This window comes from Hippoglossus hippoglossus, chromosome 24, assembly GCF_009819705.1.
Source record: "Hippoglossus hippoglossus isolate fHipHip1 chromosome 24, fHipHip1.pri, whole genome shotgun sequence".
Lineage (NCBI taxonomy): Eukaryota > Metazoa > Chordata > Actinopteri > Pleuronectiformes > Pleuronectidae > Hippoglossus > Hippoglossus hippoglossus.
The window spans coordinates 9,395,881-9,417,139 of NC_047174.1; the positions used below are offsets into that span (position 1 = coordinate 9,395,881).

General features: G+C 42.1%; 1 protein-coding gene and 1 non-coding gene across 4 annotated transcripts; one reads left to right on the plus strand and one right to left on the minus strand.

Annotated features, from left to right (window-relative positions):
* Positions 1-6,005: 6,005 nt before the first annotated feature.
* On the minus strand, positions 6,006-6,077 carry trnae-cuc. The gene has a single exon. It is a non-coding gene; the product is annotated as a tRNA-Glu (tRNA).
* Positions 6,078-6,218: 141 nt separating this feature from the next.
* Positions 6,219-21,215, plus strand: LOC117758079 (nuclear receptor coactivator 7). 3 transcript variants are annotated; one of them, XM_034579429.1, is made up of 17 exons: positions 6,219-6,272; positions 7,147-7,313; positions 11,375-11,532; positions 13,820-13,890; positions 14,000-14,107; positions 14,196-14,297; positions 14,900-15,022; positions 15,413-15,597; positions 16,065-16,219; positions 16,366-16,956; positions 17,157-17,328; positions 17,567-17,714; positions 17,872-17,997; positions 18,101-18,253; positions 19,062-19,157; positions 19,248-19,321; positions 19,476-21,215. In XM_034579429.1, the coding sequence occupies exons 2-17, from the start codon at positions 7,276-7,278 to the stop codon at positions 19,609-19,611; spliced, it is 2,436 nt and encodes an 811-aa protein (XP_034435320.1). In that variant the 5' UTR covers positions 6,219-6,272; positions 7,147-7,275; the 3' UTR covers positions 19,612-21,215. The 3 variants fall into 3 exon arrangements, with proteins under 3 accessions (XP_034435320.1, XP_034435323.1, XP_034435322.1); XM_034579432.1 differs by having other exon boundaries at positions 6,220-6,272; positions 16,098-16,219; XM_034579431.1 differs by lacking the exon at positions 6,219-6,272 and adding an exon at positions 6,433-6,671.
* The last annotated feature ends 44 nt before the right edge of the window (positions 21,216-21,259 follow it).

A 21,259-nucleotide genomic window follows, 5' to 3' on the forward strand; every position in this document is an offset into this window, starting at 1 on the left:
GCGCAGGCCGAGCAACAGATCAGAGTGCAACATCGAGACAGTGTTTGATTTAGAGGGGAATTCATCCAGTGCAGTTTTTGAAATTGTTTATTTCTGGGTTTAGCAGAGGTTAGCTCAAACGATGTATTTGAGCTTTAGGAAAAGTTCCTCGTGGACGTGCCTTGTTAGGGTTTGAAAATCGCATTTTAAAAAACATCTACTCCCCTCGTTTGACAGCTTGTTGGCTTTCTCCTGTGCGCATGAAACTTTGACCCGTCTCTTTGGTGCAAAATGATTTAAAAACACTTATTCATCAGCTGTTCAGAAGAATTTTTCCCCAAAGTGAACGAAAATTTGTATCTAGGTATTCATACGCGCATGTGTTCTATAGAATGTACTTTTAGGTTTGCTTTTCTTGCTACTATTCTATTTGTCTCTACACGCTCTACTTTTTTTAATCCTTTCTCTTGTACTGTGCATGTGTGTCACTTTGTGCACAATCACGCATGTGTGAATGACATGCAGAGAGTCTGTGTGTGTGTGCGTTGCGCCGTGGCGTCTATAGCTCGTGGGGAATCCATCAAAGCTTATCATTATAAGTAAACATGACAGAGTGGACAAAATGTCTTGTGCGCCGCCAGACCTGCTATCTAACCGCGAGCCATATCTGCGATGATGGACTGATGTGGCGCTGGCTTGGACAAACCAGAGTCTGAGTGTGAGAGTGGGAGTGTATGTCTGAGTGCACACAAGCGCACACACACACATCAAAAGACGTACACATGTAGACACTCAGGCACAGTAAACACACACTCATGTTACCTTTAACATGCTCCTTATATCTTCAGACTCTCAAAGGAATACATGTAAAGTTGACTTATCGCACAATCCTAAATTGGCAGCCGCAGTCATAATTCACATGGGAATTTATAGCTGTTATTTATTGGCCGGTGTTTTCAGGGGCTCATATTTTTTACCTGTGAGTTGAGAAGTTTTATTCTTCTGCAGAATGATCGTTACTGTACAGGACAAGCCCGTTTTTTATGGCAGAGAATCAGAGGAGATTGAGGAAGAATCATCATTGCTTCATTAAATATACGTCTGCTGGCGTGACCTCCTGGTTTCATGAAAGGTTATCAAATGTCAGTCAATGCCCGTTTAATTTTTACAGCTTTTTCCATATTCGCCAAAGGTGAGGTCTCTTTGCATATGTGCATGCATGCATGTGCATTGAGGTAAGCCTGTGTGTTCCCCCACTTGTTACAACACCACTGATAAGCAGGACAAACAACCATGCACTGTTTGCCCCCCCACCATGGTCACGTGATAAAAGAAAGAGCAGATCACAGCTTGTATATGTGTTTTAAGACGTTTGTCCATCTCTCCGTCAGGTTTCCTCGACTGTCTGCTCCTTCCCTGATGTGCGGCTCCTGCACGGTCTGGACATCCGATTTCAAAAGCAAAAAAAAAAAGGATAACCCCTTTCCTGCCATTCAGTTCCTGGGTGAAAGGTCACGGCTGCAGTGTGTCGGCCAACTTGGCAGATTGACAGTGGGTGTAGTGGCACTGGTATAGAGCCGTTTCAAGCCATGTCTCCATCACTGTCGTTCCCCTCTCTGTCTTCGTTAACTGGCTGCTGCAAGTCTCTGTGTGTGTGTGTGTGTGTGTGTGTGTGTGTGTGTGTGTGTGTGTGTGTGTGTGTGTGTGTGTAGTGGGTCTTTAACCTCATGGTGGTCGCTCAGTCAGTCTGGACGAGACCACCAGCGGAGTGGTGAATGTCTCCATCACATCCATTGTGATGCGTCATAACCACAGTATTTCCTGCGATAATCTTAACTCTCACCAGGATCAGGCATCACAATCTATTTGTAAATGCACCAAGTTTTGTATATTAAGTCTTTCCTCAATTTTTACTGTATTGTCAAGCTAGTTGCTCACTAATTTGTAGCACTATAATAAAAATAGTCTGACGTATTGGCCCCATACGCCAATTGGCTTTCTTGCCTATATAGTTTATTGTAAAGCTCGATACCACTATTCTGTCTGTGCAGTGAATATGAAGAGTATAATTAACATGCATTAGCTTAGCTTAGCAGAAAGACTGTTAAACAAGCAGAAAAAGCTAAAAATCCACCAGCCAGTGCCTCTAAATGTCACTAATGAATTGTATCTTGTTTGTGATATTATTAGAAAAAAGTGTAAAAACCACATGTTTGGGATTTGAAGGTTTAGGTTGTTTTTTTTTCAGTTTTTCAGCTCAACCTTTCCCCCATAGGCCTAAACTAAGCTAACTGACTGCTTAATTTGCCATAATTACAAACATATTTCCAAAAATGTCCAATGTTTTCTTTAAAACACAGAGAATTTCTTAACTTATATTTTTATCGAGACATAATAATGCTCAGTAAATGTCTGAAAGCGTCTTTAAATACATTTGAACGACAGTTTCCAAACATCACGTAAGTTTTGTTTTTTTTATACTTTATTTAGGTTCTTATTATAATATTACCTTACACATTGCTCGTCTTCCCTCGGGCCAAATAAAACAATAACATTAAAACCAAACAAAAATCACTTAAGAATGAGAAAAACATACAAATCTGAAAATAAGCTACATTACTTCACATAGGTTTTGAAAATGTGAACAGTATAAATTTCAATTGACAAATAGTCTTGATAGCAATAACTAAAACACGAATAACATTTAGGCTACTGTATGTGATTATCAGCTGTTGTTTCGGTGACAGTTCACCTACTTCATTGAATCAACCTCTTCAGTGTGAGGCTTACAAATGTGTCAGAGCTGCTGGCTGTTTGTAAGTGGGACCCTCCATCCTGACGTCATTCATTTATACACTATTTCAAATATCACTCATCCTAATTAGTTTAATAGCATCTGTTATCTTTTCATAAACATAAACACTTTCTGATGGGAGACTTTTCTAAAATATTGCTGCACTTTTTCTTTTTTTTTAAAGGTTTGCTTCATTATAATGAATTATGAGCCTCGCATCTCCTATCAATTATCATTTGTGTGACATATCCTTTCTCGGTGTTTAGGTTTCGCGGCTTCTTGCTGCCACGGTGTACTTGAAGTTATCGGCGGCTGTAGTCTAAGCTAGAAAGTGTGTGACGTCTGAGCAAAATGATTTTAAATCTCTCCAAGGCCTGTGCTGGGTATAGAGGTTAGATAAAGCACTGACTTGTTTCAGCTTTCTTAGAAATAACAAGGCACCGTGCAAAAATGACATATAGCCAAGATTCGAATAATTTAAGTTGCTGCTAGTTCCACTCTTTACCTCTTTCAACCCAACTTAAGGAACAATTCGATAAACCAGACTGAGGACCTGGATGTGTGGATTTGTGTTCTTAGTGGCATAAATACAAACATATTGAGACAAAAAAGCTTAGAAAAACACACTCCATCTTTTCTTTTGTGGTCTCTTATGCTCTTCAGCTCATCTTCGGCAACATAAATTCCCCCGTGTGTATATGTGTGTGTGTCTGACAGGGGAGTACTATAAAAAAGTACTATAAAAATTCTAATATCAGAGGCTGATATACTGTCGTGATTTTATATTAGAGTGAGACCAGGGACAGTAAATGTTTGATGGACGCCACATCTTGAAAACATAACTCAGCAAAAACCTCAGTCAGAACTTTACCAGACCTCATCTCAGTTAGGGTTTGGGGTTGTTTTTGCAGTAAAAGTGAAGAAGTTATATTTCGAAGTTTAGAAATAAGGAACTGGAATGAAGGAGAGCAACAGACTGGAGGGGGGGAAAGAAAGTAATTCTGTGAAAGGGATATTTGTGGCTGTCCTATATTTTGCGTCACATGGAGGTTTTGATGGTTTTGGAAGGGGACGATGATACCCAGAGCCACAGGGTCCCTGCCAATACAAAGCCCACTCCCAACCAAACACCCCCACACCCACCTCCTCACAATCCTGTGTTTCCAACTGGGCAGGGAGAAGGGGAGAATGAGGGGGGGCGTTGGAGAGGGATGACGAGAGTCTGAACAGGCCGGAGGAGGGACACACCGGCGCCATGGCGATCCCTTAGACAACTTATCTCCTCTCTCACAATGATAGCGTCTGTCAAAATAACTGCCAAGATACATAGCCAGCCAGGAACTGGTTAACTCCGGAGCTGTCCAATCAGAAGGGCCCTGGCGCTCGGACCTTTCCCCACCTTCGACGGGCTCCTGGGACCCAAGTTCCACAAACACACATTACGTCTGTCTCATTGCTCTCCCTCGAAAAAAGATCCAGCTCAAATAGGCATGAACTTTATTGTAAGGACTGGCAGAAAAGAGTCACTACAGTACAAAAAAAAAGGGTAAAATATATATATATGCAATTTACAATTATTAACAACATTATTGAACATAATTCTCTTTACTTCACCAGTCTTTTCTCATATGAAAATGCTGCAGTGAAAAGGGAATCGTCCCTCACCCAGAAGAATCTATTTTGTTCTTTTCTTAAACTTTTAAAGTTCATGTGAGTTGCATTGTTCTTACTGAATAAGTTGATTAACATGTTTAAAATATCTTTTATTTATAGACTGTTTTATATTCCTTAAACTTCCTCCACATTTGACCTTTGTCTCTTATAGCATTTGTAGTGAAACATCGCCACTTAGTGGTATATATGGTGAACAGCAGAGGGTCAGGAGATGGCGAAGCAAAAAGTGTGGACAACTTTAATTTATAAAGACGGAATCCCTTCTTCTAAAGGCAAAATATATCAAATGAAACTGTAAATAAAATCACTCTGTTGATTCCAAAGTACCCAAGATTTTCAGAACCCCTGCACGTGAACAGTTTTACCAATTCCATTTTGGTCGTTTTACACTTTTTGCATTTTAACGAACTCCTCCTAGAGCTTTCATCAGATCAAATTCATATTTGCTGAGTGTCATCTTGACTCCATGGAGATTAAAACCAACTCAAACTGTGAGTTCTTGTCACATGGTGTTACCGTGGCGTGGCGTCACATTTTGATGAATCACCATCAAAATACAAGGTTCTTGTATCTCTGACATACATTGTCCAATTGACTTCAAACTGGCCATGTATGACAAGCTCCCCGGCCTGATGCAATCTACACAGAATCATGACTTAAAATCACAGTGCCCCCTGGTGGCAACAGGACATGTCTTGTTTTTTGCACGTCTTACACTTTGATGTACTCCTCCTCGTCCATTCACCACAATCATGTCAAACTTTGTCAGAAGGGCCTCAAGACATTGATGATGAAGTCTTATGGAAACTGTGAGTTTTTGTCGAACACTGTTAGTGGCGTGGCGTGAAATTTCAACTTGTCGCCGTAACACACGGAATTGGTGTAACTCCAGTGTACATTGTTCAATCTCCCTCAAACTACATGTGTGTAATGACAGAGCTCAGATGGGATGAGCTCAGACAAGCCATAAGACCATGGTCAGAATTGTGACATTTCCTCAAACCGTACTGCTTGTCATCCTCTGCCCTTCAACCTCCACTCCCGGTATAGTTTATGGATGTGGGCCTCTTCAGGCAATCATGCAGCACTTCTGGCCTCTTGTGGCCCGGACAAAACGGACGTGAGCCTGAAGTGTCCCACTTGTAAAATAGCAAGTGTGGCCCAAATACCGTCCAAACAAAAGTGGGCCTTTTTGGCAAACATGTGGTGTTCCAGACACAGTGTAACCTGGATGTGAACCTCCAGTGGCCCGTGTGGTAAATGGTGACCATGGCCTAAATGGCACTAAACTAAATCTGGCCAACTTTGGCACCTTTGGTTGACATGTGAAATTGCTATGACTTACTTGTGGCCCGGATCTGGCAAACAGGAGTGGACTGATCAAGTTCCATCATCCCAGATGACAGTGTTTGGTTTGGGCCAAAACTATTACGCTAGGATTCTTTAACAGAAACAATAACGATATCTAATTGGTGGAATATTATTCAGGCCGACGTCACTTCATCCAACGTTCAGACAGAATTGTTGAACGATCTTGAGTCAAAACAGTAAAAGTGAGTTCCCTGACCGGGAATCGAACCCGGGCCGCGGCGGTGAGAGCGCCGAATCCTAACCACTAGACCACCAGGGACTGTTGCTGCAAGACATAACCCGTGCTCATTTTAAATCAATTCATATTGAGACAACATATCGTTGGTTTAGGCTTAGTAGGCTAACAGCTAAAGAGAAGCAGGTGGGGAGCTGCTGTTTGGTTTAACAGCGCACGCCACCACCAGAGGGCGCAGTGAGGGGATGTTTCATTTCCACCTCCTAGGATGCACGTCAGGTATGTGCGCAATTTGAGCAGCTTTAATGGAGAACGTAGCGTTTAAATGCATCGTCGGGATTCCACATCTGTCTTACGCCAGACTACACGAACGGAAACGCTTTATTTTATCCAGCGAGTGGGGCCGAGTAGGAAATCCTCTTCCCCATCCCCAGCAGGTCGCTATTGTCTTGTAAACAAATGTCGCTAGCTTAGCAGCGTTAGCATCAGCTGGGGGGGGACTGGACCTTCCTCACCGTGCGTGTTTGCTGGGAGCCGCCAGCGTTAAACCCAGACTGGTTTCCCGTTAGCTGCACTTTAGTGTTTTATGAGGACCGTGCAGGAGAGTCTGGAAACTGCTGTCTGGCCCAGCTAATAGAGGATTCTGCAAACTGCTAGCATCTGACTGCAGCTAGCTGGGTAGGGCTAATCAGATTTAGCCCTTTCCCACTGTGGCAAAAGCCATTTAGTTATGCAACACTTCGAGGCTACACGCGGGTGAAGTGTGTTCGCCCACTTGTCTGTCCTTTGGGGCGTGTGACATGCGAGCGATCCCTGTGTTGCACCAGCTAGCTGATAGCGTAGCCTGCGTGTTTACATCCAATAACAGATCGACTGCTGTGTTTAAAACACGTGCTCACAGTTGCATTAAGCAGGAGCAGATGTGTGTTTTTTTCCCCTTCCACAGCACAGGGATGCATTTTTCCTTCCTGTTGCCTTTTGTCAGCAAGAGACTTGGCCTGACATGCTTTTCATCGCCCTCCACTTAGGCTGATGAGGCTTCACCGTCACTTATTGGGCTTTTGCTGAGTTCATTGTGTGTTGCTGAGGGAGGAGGCACCTGGTGAGCCTGCTAATTCCCCCCCCCCCCACCTTCTGCTTCTCTCCTCTGCAGGGCAACAAATAGCCGGTGATCTTCCCAAAGTTGTGTCTTTTTTTGTTGGCCTGGACACAGAGTGGGTGGGTAGGTGTGTGTGTTTGCATGGATGGACTTGACTGCATGCACGTTTAGGAGCCTGGCCTGATGGAAAAGAGAGACAGGAAGCCGGGATACTTTGCCAGGTAAGGGGTTGTTTCTGTGCATGAATTTGATTTGAATTTCAACACTCGCATGCATTCAATTGTGGTATTTTTTCATGTGACTAATGTGTAGTCCTGACATTTAGCTCTTAATTAGTTCTTAACCACCATTTTATATGTGATTGATTTCAAAATAATATTCAGTCAATCGATCGCACCATATCAGAATTCCAGCTGACAAGTATCCCAATACCAATCAATCAATCAATCAATAATCAGATTTTACTTGTATATTCCATATTCACAAACTCCAATTTGTCTCATAGGGCTCAACAATGTGTTGCATCCTCTGTCCTTACCCCTCAAATAAAGTGAGGGAAATCTATCCCAAAAAAACTTTAACAGCTAGGGAAAAGAAAAAGCCAGAAATATCAGAGAGAGCTGCAAGTGAGGGAGGGATCCCTCTGCAGAGTGTAACCAAGCCCATCAATAAAAACATTTACAACATTCACGAGAAGAGACCGTGACTAGCAGAAATGGAGAGGTGCATCAATGTTTAATGTATTTATACAAAAACAAAATGTCTGACAGGGATGAGTGTGGGGGAGGCATGGAAAGTAGATCAGCATTAACATTTGCACCGATAGCAGTATTGCCAATTTGCCAGTAACATTAGTGTACGTGGGCAGGCACATTGTATATCTAAGCAATCTAGTGGAGGGAGTGTTTTGGTCAGATTGTGATATTTATTTCTTAGCCCATTGATTACGTGTTGAAGTGTTGAGTCCAAAGTCTTTCTATAAAGGATCTTTTTCTTTATGCAGTGCTTCTTTGAAGTGACACTATTTTTTTCCCATCGTGCTGCACTCTCATTTGTGCCTTGACGTTCTGTTGTTGAGGTGCATTAACTCATTAGTAATTCCGGTGTTTTTGAATCGTGGATCAGCGATATTAAGTCGCCTGCATGTCTCTGAGCTGCACCCAGTTCATAAAGCCTCGAATCATCCTGCGTCAGTGTTCCACTCACGTCTCGACCCACTGGGACGGTGCTGACCTTAAAACTGGATCTCTGCGGAGTTGTGAAACACGATAGCAGGGGATGAGCGTGGAAAGAGGCTTGTCACAGCTACGATGTGTAGACGGAGGAGAAAGCACAAGCTCTCTGACGTCTGCACGAATGACCTGCTGCAGGTGTCGAGTGACAGAGGATGAACAGGATTTAGTGGTGGTCTTTAATGTGATATGGTTCGAATGTGTCTAGAAATCTGCTTGATTTTGATTCATCCTGTCTTTTCCTGACCAGTTGGTTTTTAGGCTTTAAAATGGGTGGGGTTTCTGCTTTTAAAAAAATCAAGGCATCTAGGTAAAGGAATGAAATGTTGCCAAAACTGGACACACAAGTAAATGTGTGGAAAAGCATTAGAGGATTATGCTGCAGTAGCAAAGATGTTGACAATGGACTTGATGGATGTGAGCTGTTGCAGCCTAATGGGCTTCAGTCTTTCTTATTATGTCTCAGGTTACTGGCTCAGGCTGCCATGACAGGCGGCTACAAACCTGCAATTTGTCTTGTGTTTATTTCCCTCATTTCATTGGCTTATGTTAGAAATATTACATTATGGAGGGAAGTGGCTTTGTAATGGCATCGCCCCCTCTAATTATTAGATCAGCAGTGTATTTGATTTTAATAGGATTCAGGCTTTGCGTTAGGGATGGTCATTTTATCCGACAAAGAAAATGGGGCAAAACTGTCAGCAGCAAAACAACCGTATAAAGGTGGAAGCTGAACACATGAGTTTTATGCAGACCTCTGCTGTTTTAAGGACAGCCATGTTGTGCATGTATGGACTGAGAGGATGTGTCAGGAAGGGAAATAAAGCTTATCTCACAACACAGCTACTGCTTTAACATGTAGCCGGCTGCTACTAGCACCATATGGTGCCGTGCTTCCTGACAAGTGGAACAAAGGTCATTTAGAGGCACATGTATAATGTAAAAGACATCTGAGCCCGATCTGAACTTCTTCACTACAAGGTTCATTGTTTTAAAAGACTGAAAGTCAGAATATTAATATTGTTTTACACAGAACATCAGAACCAAACATTAGTGTAAAATAAAAGTGATTTCAGGTTCAATGAATTGATATCCTGGAAAAACTACATCCAGAACACAAAGACATAAGGCTACAGTCAATATTATGAATTGAAAGAATATGTTGCAGCTTTACATTTGTCGAGAGCAGATTACACACACACACACACACACACACACACACACACACACACACACACACACACACACACACCCACACACACACCCACCCACACTTTGAGAAGGATGAGGGTACTCAGAGACAGAGTCCCTGCGTATGAAGTATTTGTTGCCGTGGTGATTTCACTAGTGATGGCTTAATGGCTGTTGAGAAAAATCACACGTGACCATGGCCATTGTTCGTCACAAGATATGAAGGAGACGCTGAAACAAAGAGCAAAAATTTAATCCAAAACTGTGCCTTGTCACACTAAACAGTATTTTTAATCTGAAATGTTCCACCATGAAACCTGGTCTGTGCCATTAGAAATACGGGTGTAAAATAAATGCTGCAATATAGAAACAACTGTAGAATGTGGAACAGGAACGGCCTTAAAACAACAGTTATTCTGTCATGGTGTGTCCCAGTCTGGATGTCAGTCTACTTGGGAATCTGCGGTGGTGGCATGATTTTAAAATGTTCGTCTAGCTGCATGTCAGACCTTGACATTTTTTAAATTTCACAAGCATAAATCACACACTAAATGGGTCCAACAATGGCCACCAGTTAGTTTTTTTTAACCAGCATTTGTTTTGATCACTGTGAATCCCAGTTTTTAAAGCAGAAGTTGTGTTCTGTGTGTTTCTGTGTTTCTTATCCCTCCAGCATATAACACAGATCAGTTTGTTCATGCATGGGTCTATAATCATTTCATTTCTGGAGCAGAATTTCGAAAGCTATCTGGAATCTATTAATGAAACTTCACACTTTTGTTAATCAGATAGTGAAGTGGTGCCTTTTGAAATTGTGGGTTTTACTGGGATGGTGTGTCCCCTCCTAATGATTTATATGCCAGGAAGGGTTCAGGTTAAGGTTGAACAGTGAGTAAGGCGAGCGTGATTTGGGAGACTCAGAGAAAATTCCCCTGCAGTGAAACAGATGGTGCGTTTGGGAATGCATCTGCAGATTCTTGAGCTCGCTGCCAGATGTGCGCCGCATCGGTTAGAGTGGGAGACTGACCTGAGGCAGTGGGAGAGGCATGAGCTCTGTCTGTCTGCAGCCTTATCGACCCAGTGCTGCTGCTCCATTAAGGCTCTCAAACACTTCAGACACTTTTCTTTTCACTCTTCTTTTCTTCTTCACTACCACCTGCCACTCACAGCCTCTGATACAGCAATTTGGCCTTATCTCTACCGAGCGGACTCGCATCCACACTCAAGGTTTCAGTGGGTTTCACAGAGGGTGCAATATTCTTAAGTGCACCACTAGAATGTAGTTCCACCGCCCTGCACTGCAGTGTTCCCCCCTCGGTGAACCTCAACGGGGTCTGGAGACGCCATTACATAATTCTCCTTACCTAACAATGATTAAACAGGAGGGGGGGTGGAGTCTGGAGGAAAATACAGCTGACTCTGCAAAGTAAAGAGAAAAAAGAAAAGCACAGTGTTGTAACAACAGCAGAACTTGGACAGAAGATCTGTTACACTTTAGACAGTAAACAAGCCTGGTGATTGTAGATAATGGTGTATTGGAAAATCTATGTAAAATGGCAACAACATTGTGAGACAAGAAAACCAGAGAAAAAGCCCATTGTGGAGCTATATTCTTTTTCCATTGCATTACCCAGTATACTAGGAAATCACAATAAGCACATTTAATTGGTTTAGATTGATCTGAAAACAGTTTTATTCTACACATGTGCACATGTTCATTCATATTCTATGTTGATAACAGCCGTGAGTGAGTTTTCACTGCATGAGTTTAAACAGAAGTGATCAAATGTCCGTCTACATTGCTGTATTTTCTATCCTATATCGTGTGGATGTAAACAAACCCTCCTCCGTCCCATCAGGCTGAAGAGGCGGCGACAGCTCAAGCAGAGCCAATCAGACAAGAATGTGAATGAGCAGAGCCCGGCGATCATCTCCTGTCCAGACGTCCCACATGTCGGTGACCCCGTCAAGAAGACGGACCTGCAGAGAATCGCAACAAAACCGGCTGCAAGCTCAGGTAAGACCTGCTTCCAAAAACCCACCACAAAAATAACTTGAATTGCAATGGCACTCAGTAGAGCCCACACCTCCACCAGGGCCCAATAGTTCCCTTAAATCCAATTCAGCTGCACCAAACTACACACACTCTAAGATATCAGTCATAATTCTTTCATCCAGATCCATGAATTATTCCCTGGGAAAATTGTGAAATCTCAAAAAACACCCTATCTCGCAACGTTGAAGAAGGTGATGGAAAAATTCCTGTATCCGTCCCTATTGTCTGGTCCACATTTAAAGGGTTATTTTATTACCCATGGTTCATCCTTTCACCACGTTTCAACTAAATCAATTCTGTAGTTTTTGAGTAATCCTGATAACAGCCAGACAAACAAATGGCGCTGAGAACATAACTTCTGCCGTGGAGGTAATAAATGGCAATTTGAGAAAACCGAACTCACCCTGAAGCTTCTAATTGAATTCATATACTTATGAAGCTACAGAGTAGGGCTGCAAGATACGACTTCAAATCAATATCATGGTTATTTCAAACTTTAACCTTGATTACGATTAATGAACAATTATTTTATAACAGGGCTGCAAAGGTCACATGGTAAAACCCCTGAAAGTAATAACGAAGTCAGCATATTCTCGTCATAGTATGATTTTTCGCTGTCTTAGAAAAATAGTTTTCCTCCCTTTAACTTCCCCTTTTTGGACAAGCAACACTTTATAGTGGTGTTGTTGGTATTACTTTCTATATCGCTAAAATGATTCTCCTTTGACTGATTAACAACAGACGAGTCCTCATGTCAGTGTCAGTGTTGGGAATCATGTGTTCTGAAACAATCTCAGCGGTTTCAAACAGGAAGTTACATAACCTTTATCCTCTGTGGTCTTCCAGCACGTGACAACATTTTAACCACTGTACTGTGAGAACTAAGAGTTCAAGTGTTAAAACACAAGTCAAACACTATTATGTCCTTAACTTCTGCATCAAATGATAGAAAATCCAAATTGAGGCATTGGAAATTTTAAATATAATTTTAGTAGGTGAAAGAAAATATTTTTTAGGGTTGGGAGTTTTTCAAACAGAAAAGAAAAGGGTCTTAATTTGATCCAGACCAATATGGGTTCTTGGGGGCTAAACAAAAATGTAGTAATGATTCCTAAGATGTTGTTATCAAACCCGAGGCTTGATATTTTACAGTTTTATCATAAATGTTACTATATATAAGGATAAATAAAAAGAAAACACAAATACAACTAAATATACAGAACTTTTTTTAATGTAAAATACATGCTCTCAGTATCCAGATGTGTAACCTCTACAGTATTTGTTTTAATAAAACTACACCATCATTACCTGCAGCTCATCGTATCAGTATGATATAATCTCTCCATATTCACTGTATATTAGTGGTCCCAGTCCAGTTTAAATTCATTGATAAAGTTCATGCCAGTGTCCCTGTCAGTGGTCCTGTCTGTGAGGCCCAGTACAATATAAAGATCAGGAGAGTGGTTGTGTGATGCTTAGTCATGGCCTCTGTTTCCATGGGGGAGCAGCAGTGTGATGAGACAGCAGGGAGTGGTGCTAAAGGCTTCTGTGATCTTGGCAAGAAGAAATGCTGACTGTGCTCCCTCACTACTGTGTGTGTGTGTGTGTGTGTGTGTGTGTGTGTGTGTGTGTGTGTGTGTGTGTGTGTGTGTGTGTGTGTGTGTGTGTGTGTGTGTGTGTGTGTGTGTGTGTGTGTGTGTGTGTGTGTGTGTGTGTGTGTGTGTGTGTGTGTGTGTGTGTGAGAGAGATGAAATCACTGGATTATACACAGTATATGATAGTAGTGTGAGTCTGAGAGGGACATAATGAAGCCATGTATTCTTCTCTCAGGAATAGTTCTTTACCTTCACCAGGGAGGTTATGGGGTTTCTGTCCATTTGTTTGTCAGCAGGATTACACACAAATTACTTAACTGATTTCCATAAAATGTGATGTATGATGGGCCAAGAAAGAACCTATAAAATTCTTGGCGTTAATGTGGACTAAGCAGATGCAGTTCTTATACATTCTGAGATTTTCACCACTTTTTCAGACAACAACTCGTGGATCTTCATGAAAAAAGAGGTACATTTAGGGAACTGATATCTGAGTGTGGGAAATTTGGTGCAGCTTGATTGAATTAAAGGGGACTGCTGGGCTTTGGTGGAGGTCTGCATTCCTCTGAGAGCCAATCTGGTTCCCTATAATGTTATCATCGGGTCGATATCATCCTCCATTTGCAAAATCTTTAATTCTGTTTCTCTCTCAGACGATGGCTGCAAAAGTAAAAATCAGACAAAGAGGGAGAAGAGAGGGCCACCGGGGACGGTGGAGTTCATCGTGAGTAACATTACACTGATATCACACTTTGAACGTGTTTCTGACTGACTCACAGAAACGTCATAGATCATGTAGTATTTACTCAGTGGAGTTTATCGTCTTATTCCAGGTGGGACCCGATGATTCGCTCAATAGCATCGCCCTCAGGTTCAACATCACCCCAAACAAACTGGTCCAGCTGAACAAGCTCTTCTCCCGCAGCGTCTACCCCGGACAGGTGAGAACACTGACGCCACATTATTCTGCTTCAGTCTCTGCTTTACTCATCTGACTGGCTGATCGTTGGTCGTTTGTCCCAACTACAGAAGCTGTTTGTCCCTGATGAGATCCAATTGGAAACAGACTCAAAGTCTCAGAGTTCCTCTCAGCCCGCATTCCCACTAGGCCTCTCTGAGAAACCGTCACATGTAAGTGGAAAAACTGATTTATTTTGTTGCGCACGTTATGTTGTAATTTACAGTGGCAGTGTTGAGCCAGGGAATTCTTTTCTGTCTCAAAAATTCACACTAAAACTTTCAACAATGCCCCAAAAATTATAAAAACATGCTGTGTTTAAATAAAGCATCAACATTAGATCATACTGTTACAGATACTTTATCAGAGGTAATTACATCAATTACTTTAGTTCAGGGTTGGTTAAGAACTGGCGTCCCAGGCTGAAGTCCTCCACAGCAGCATCAGGTTCAGTTGTGGCATGACCCACTTTACTGCACGACTTCCCCCGCTCTCTGTCCCCCTCTCGTGCTTAAATTCTGTCCTTTCAATAAAGGGCAAAGTGCCCCAACACATAAGAATGGGACATAATTTAATCTAGTGAACAAGTGACCTCCAACATAAATTTGTTTTTGGAAGTCGATAACGAATGTCATGCTCTGGTGGCCTAAAATCTCTGAATCAGTAAAAGACAAAAACTGAAAACTACATGGTCATTATGTTTTTAAAACAAGCTATACCAGAGAAAAACATCATCTCTGAACTGTTTGTGTGTTGTTTTTTTTATGTCCATCAGGATGGCAAAAACTGTAGATCAGCGAAGTCCATCCGGCGGGAGCTCTCCCCAAACTCAGAAGACGAGAGTCCGTCCACGGTTAAATTCATCAAGATGAGCTGCAAATACTTCACTGATGGCATGGTGAGTTCCTGAGAAACACAGTAATGTCCTGCGATGCTGATACTCCTGCTGAAACAACTCATTTTTGTGGATTGACAAAATGAATCAATGTTAAATGTTTAGGAATTTAGATTTTGCACCGGGGAAAAAATGACAATTTTGAATTAATACAGCTCACATCATAGAATTTGGAAAATAGGGAAAGGAATAATGTTATTTTGTGATTCAGTTTAACCTTATCTTTTGCATTTTATTTACCAATCAACTAATACAAACATTATGTGTGTTAAGATGTAAATTGATTTTAGGTAAAAATATCGACCTAATTAAAATTGTCCCCATGAGGATTTGCTCTTTTATGTGGGTCCTTATTGACCACGGCTCTCTCCGTGTGTTGTCCTGATCTTGCAGGGGGTGGTGGGGGGGGTGCTGATTGTGACACCCAACAACATCATGTTCGACCCCCACAAGTCAGACCCCCTGGTGATCGAGCACGGCTGCGAGGAGTACGGCCTCATCTGCCCCATGGAGGAGGTCGTCTCTGTTGCGCTGTACAACGATGTGTCACGCATGAAGCTGAAAGATGCCCTGCCATCGTAAGAGCCCCCAAACATCTCCCTTACCCCCCCCCCCCCCATTTCGTAAACGTTCTTCTTCCAGTCCTCTTATTCCTCCTTTCTTTTCCACCCTCTGTTTCCTTATTTTTGTCAGTAACAAAACTGTTTGTATCAACCCCCTTTTCACACTTGCCTCTTTACCACCACTTCCCTTTTTTATGATGCATCTTGTCCGGAGAGATCCAAGTTTTTAAAAAAACCCTCTCAGATTCTACTTGTTTTGGTTTTTATTTCTTTATTTTACATTTTTTTTATAATTTCATTTCATGTGTTTTCAATTGTTTGCTGTTTTACATCATATTTGTTCATTTTTGTTTTTTTGAGTTCTTCATCATTTTGGTCATTTTTAATTTCTGTTGGACCTGTCCCCCTTTTTGTGTTTTTTCTCTTTTCATTTCCATCCCTCATTTGCTGTGCGGTGTGTTTGGTGCCCGGTGACCCCACAGAGACCGACCCCAGGATCTGTGTCCTGTGTACAGGCCCGGTGAGTGGGAGCATCTGCTGTCGGACCGGGAACTGAACCCCTTCAGCCGATATGAAGCTCTGGATCCAAAGCGACCAATCATCCTGGACGACATTGAATCAACAATCCCCGAAACTGGTAAGATCATGTCAACCAGTTCCCAAAATGATAGTTTTTATGGCTTATGTCTTTTAACTTTGATCTACTAAACAACAGCATTTCCTCTTCTGTGCTTTTATTTGTTTTGAGCTTAAACAAACCTTGATTTATCTTCTCATTACCAGTGAGTGGAGAAGGAGAGGAGACAGAAAAGTCTCCATCAGATGAAGGATTCACAGAGTTGGAGCAGACAGTCAATAGAAGCACTGAAGAAGTGGAGGGAACGTCCTCCAGAACATCCAGGGCCGTCAGTGGGGACCAACAGAAACTCCTAGGACCAGGCTGCCCCGAACGAGGAGACTCTGAAGACAAGCCGATGCTGGCTCAAACTAAAGGGAAGCTTGATGATGAGGAGGACGAAGGTGTAGCTCAGAATGGCTCCATTGAGGATGGCGAGTCGATACAATCCTCCTCAGAGACTGAAAAACAGGGGGACCTGCTTGATAAACCTTCAAACCAAGAGGCTACCGAAACCAAAGATGCGAAACCTAAAGGGACAGAGGAGCTGCTAAACAGTGTAGATGATGAAATACTCAGCACAGCGGTGGACCAAAGCAGCAGGCTGAGTCTGACCGAGGCTGCAGAGGGTTGTAGGAGCTCGGGTCCAGACAGACCAGCAGAGGGGGCTGAACTCAGTGAGGAGGAGAGACGGAAGAAAAGCTATGAAGCAGAGGTGAAGTCGTGGCTGATGGCGCGGATGCAGGCTCCAATAGAAGGTAGAAATTATAATACAGATATTTAATCCATGAGTAGATAATCACAGTTCCTGTAGTTCCTCTTTCATGGTTGATCCCTTAAAAGCCTTATATGCAGAATTTGAACATTTTAGACTTTGCTGACTCCTGGTGGTAGTATGATAAAAGTCACTGTGACAGTGTGGCCTGAAACTAACCAAGTTTTCTCTTATTCTCTATAGACATGCTTTTTTCATCAGAGGAGAAGAGTAAAAACCCTCCCATGTTCCTCTGCTTCAAAGTGGGAAAGCCAATGAGGAAGTCCTTTGCTACTGGGATGACATCTTGTCCCGGCCATTCCTTTGGCAGCCGAGGAAAGCAGCCGGAGTATTGGTTCGCCGTGCCGCAAGAAAGGCATAAATAAATAAAAACTCACAAGATTAACTGTCCGTGGCCTGGTTGCTTTCGAATCCTGCAAAAATGTACCTGTCATACACAACAGAATTCTTTATCCTCTCTAATGCTGTGTGTGTGTGTGTGTGTGTGTGTGTGTGTGTGTGTGTGTGTGTGTGTGTGTGTGTGTGTGTGTGTGTGTGTGTGTGTGTGTGTGTGTGTGTGTGTGTGTGTGTGTGTGTGTGTGTGTGTGTTTCAGAGTGGACCACCTGTATGCATTCTTTGTGCAGTGGTCTCCAGATGTGTATGGGAAGGAGGCTCGAGAGCAGGGCTTCGTTGTGGTGGAGAAAGACGAGCTGGACATGATCGATAACTTCTTCAGTGACCCTGCATCTTGCAGCTGGGAGGTGAGCTGAGCAGGAACGGCCAGTTTGTCAATGTGCTGCTGGTTTTGAGTAAAACAAGCATTTCCATACACTATTTTTGAATGAGCTTGCAATAAAGTCTCTGTGTCATTGATTTCTCTCAAATATTGACTCGCTCATGCGCTTGTTTTGCTCCCAGATCATCACTGTTGATGAGGCGAAGCGCAGGCAGAGTTTCGGCAGCTATGACGGAGACCTGTCTGTGGATTCACTGACCATACTCAGTGAATCCAGTGACCTGCTGCAGGACACACACATCGAGAAGGTAATTAGATAGAATGACCCACTTACTGATTTTAAAAAAAACATTATTAAAATTCAAGCAGTAAAACATGCTGGTCAAACACGATGATGTGTTTGCTCTCCAGCTTTCCTGTCGCCTGCCAGCCCGTGTACAGGGTTACCCCTGGAGACTGGCCTACAGCACTGTGAAACATGGGACCAGCCTCAAGACTCTGTACAGAAACCTGGCAATGGTGGACAGTCCGGTACTGCTGGTCATCAGAGACATGGACGGACAGGTAGATATCATCCACGTGGATTTACTGTGTATAAACAACCAGGGGCTCCGTTGCTGATGGCAGAGAAGGAGAACGACAGTTATGTGTAACAGGCTCTGATCATCAGTCTGTCATTCATGGCAACGACTCGTGATTTCATCTTGTCTTGCTCTGTATCCATGTTTGAACAGATCTAGTGGTGGAGCCACTTTTTACTAGCCCTCGCTGTTCATCTGTCAACTTCATTACAGAGTTATTAAAAGTTCAGATTAAGATTGTTAATATCAATGGACTGAAAAAGACTTGACAATGTTAAATATACGCTTTTCATGATTGAAAATTACTCAAAAAGCAACTGTTTTTCGTGCCTCCCACACAGTTATAGTCATATGTTATGGGGAGAACCAATCATTAGAACAAAATTTAAATTAGATTTAAACAGTTTGTAAAACTGTGTAGTTTTTGTTTCTTATTTTCCAAGGGGTTTCAATTTAATTTGCAATTCTGGAATCAGATACTCAATTCATTGTTTAACCCTGTCAGGGCAGAATAATAATTTCTCACATCCTCTCAGAGCAACTCAAACATTTTAAGTTTGGAGAATCTAACTGTATCAAGGATATAAACCCTTTCTCACTTTGGCGACACCTTGTGGTGGTATAATAAAGATAATGTGTAAAAACCTGTGCAATCAAGATCATTTTTAAACCTCCTGTAATCAGTTATTAAAAGGATTCTAATTTATAGTTGAAACAATTATACAGATACTTTATGTTTTTCCCAACGTAATAGTGCTCTCACTCTAAAATATTTGTAACTCTTGTCACAGATATTCGGGGCGTTCTCGACTCATCCCTTCAAAGTGAGCGAGCACTGCTACGGCACAGGGGAGACGTTCCTCTACAACTTCTGTCCTGAAATCAAGGTACGAACAAAGTCGGTTTAAGAAGCAACTATTAAGCTTTATTCCTGAAGCAAAAAATTCAGACACTGTGTTTTTGCTGTTTATTTTCAGGTGTACCGGTGGACGGGGGAGAATTCTTACTTTGTGAAAGGCAATATTGATTCTCTGCAGATGGGAGGAGGAGGGTAAGATCCACCATCTCAGTAGGAAATGATAGCAGCTCCTTTAATGATGTTTTTTGGGGACTGAGAACAAAGTTATTTTAGTATTTTGCAATCTTGGAAAGCAATGGGGTTTCTCATTAAATAAGAAACAATCTGTTTCCTGCTGTTTCTGCAGGGGTCAGCTGGGTCTGTGGCTTGATGCCGAGCTGTACCGAGGGGCCTCCACCAAATGCGCCACCTTCAACAATCAGCCGCTCTCAGCTCAGCAGGACTTCAGCATCCACAGTTTGGAGGTCTGGACGTTTGAGTAGTGTCACCTTCTCCGTTCCAGGTACATCGACATTCACGCTGCGCTCCACGACCTCAAACCTTCAGACACCCCCTCCTCCGAGTCTAATACGCGCCACTTGGAGGAGAAACCCAGCTACTCCACAATGACACTAAATGTTCTGCGAGCGAGGACAGAATGCTGCCTGCGGAGTTTCCGTGTTGACTGAGAATGGGTTTGACCTGCAGGGAGGTCGGTCTCATTAAATTTCTGGTTCGTCCCTCCTTCCTTCAAAGGTGGAAGGGTGCGAAAATAGCTGCCTTAGATGTGAGTAGGAGGCCCCGGCTTTCCCAGCATGCATACTGTCTCCAAACATAATCTGATGAGGAGAGAAGGAGGAGGAAAGCTGCTGGTGAGGATAATCCAAAAAGAGCTGATTCTCAGCGTGTGTGAAAGAATAAGATAATCCCTAATTACTGTAGCTTTGTGCAGAGATAAAGGTTGACGTAATTTGTATGGTTGTGAATGTACAGGATTAAGAACGGAAGATTTATCCCTTTATCTGTCTTTTCTTTTTTTCTTTTTTTATGCCAAAATGAACTTGAATTTTGAAGGAAAGTGGAAAATGCCAGGAAGGATTTTTGGATCCTCTGCTATAAAATGTACTTTTAATATTGGGAATTTCGCTGATTGTTTACGACAGTGCGTTGCACTTCCTCAGAAGTTCTTTAGTTTTTTAGATAAACCGAATGAGAATGAGTCATTGCATTTTTCTCATTGCTACAAATAAAGTTTTCATTCCCCTGTGCGATTCAAAACAAGCGATGAAGCCAGGATTGGGTTTTTGTGATGACCAAATCGATTTTCTTTTTAAATTTCATATGTGTTGTTAGTTTGTCTTATTTTATAAAATATTTTAGATTTTATTTTTTACATATTATTTTTACATTGTGTTGATGAATAAGCTTCTTTTTTTTTTTTAATGGTTCTACTTTTTATAAAAATGTACCGCTCCACATTTCTGTTTCTGATTGGACACAACAAGCACTAGAAAGTCATGTTTTTATCTCTTAGATTTTTTTTTTTTATGGTCGTTGTTGAGAGAGTTGCAGCCAGTAAACTTTTAACTTTTGCACTACAGGATAAATTTCCCCTCCATGCTGTATTGTGGGCCTATGTGATTGAGTTTCTGATGTATAATTTGTTGCTGAATGTTGTTTAATCACCACAACACAAGGGAAGCTGCCTGTCCAATCACCGGTCGGCGTGGAAAAAGGGATCATCTGTTTTTTTGGGGGGGGTTTGCACTCGGTTATGCCACTAACTCAAAATCCACATCTACTCACATGGAAAAGAAATGTTCATTTATATCCTGTGTACATGACACAGGCTTGTAGTGCATGAACATTCAATTCTGCAAATGTCTAGCCCACCGGCCATGTTATCCACTAACGCCAATTATTGCTTCATGTGAAAATGAGCTGTGCTGTCTGTAGCCGTTCAGTGTTGTTACTGTGAATGATCAGTAAGTATTATTTCTTGTGAATCCCAAACTGCTGTGTACTGTGATATCACTATGGATCTATTTATTGTGTTGTTATTGCAACCACATTTAAACTTAAATAAATTTTAAATATATCCATATACCATAATGGGTCGTGTTTTTACTGTCTAACTTTTGTTTCCTATAT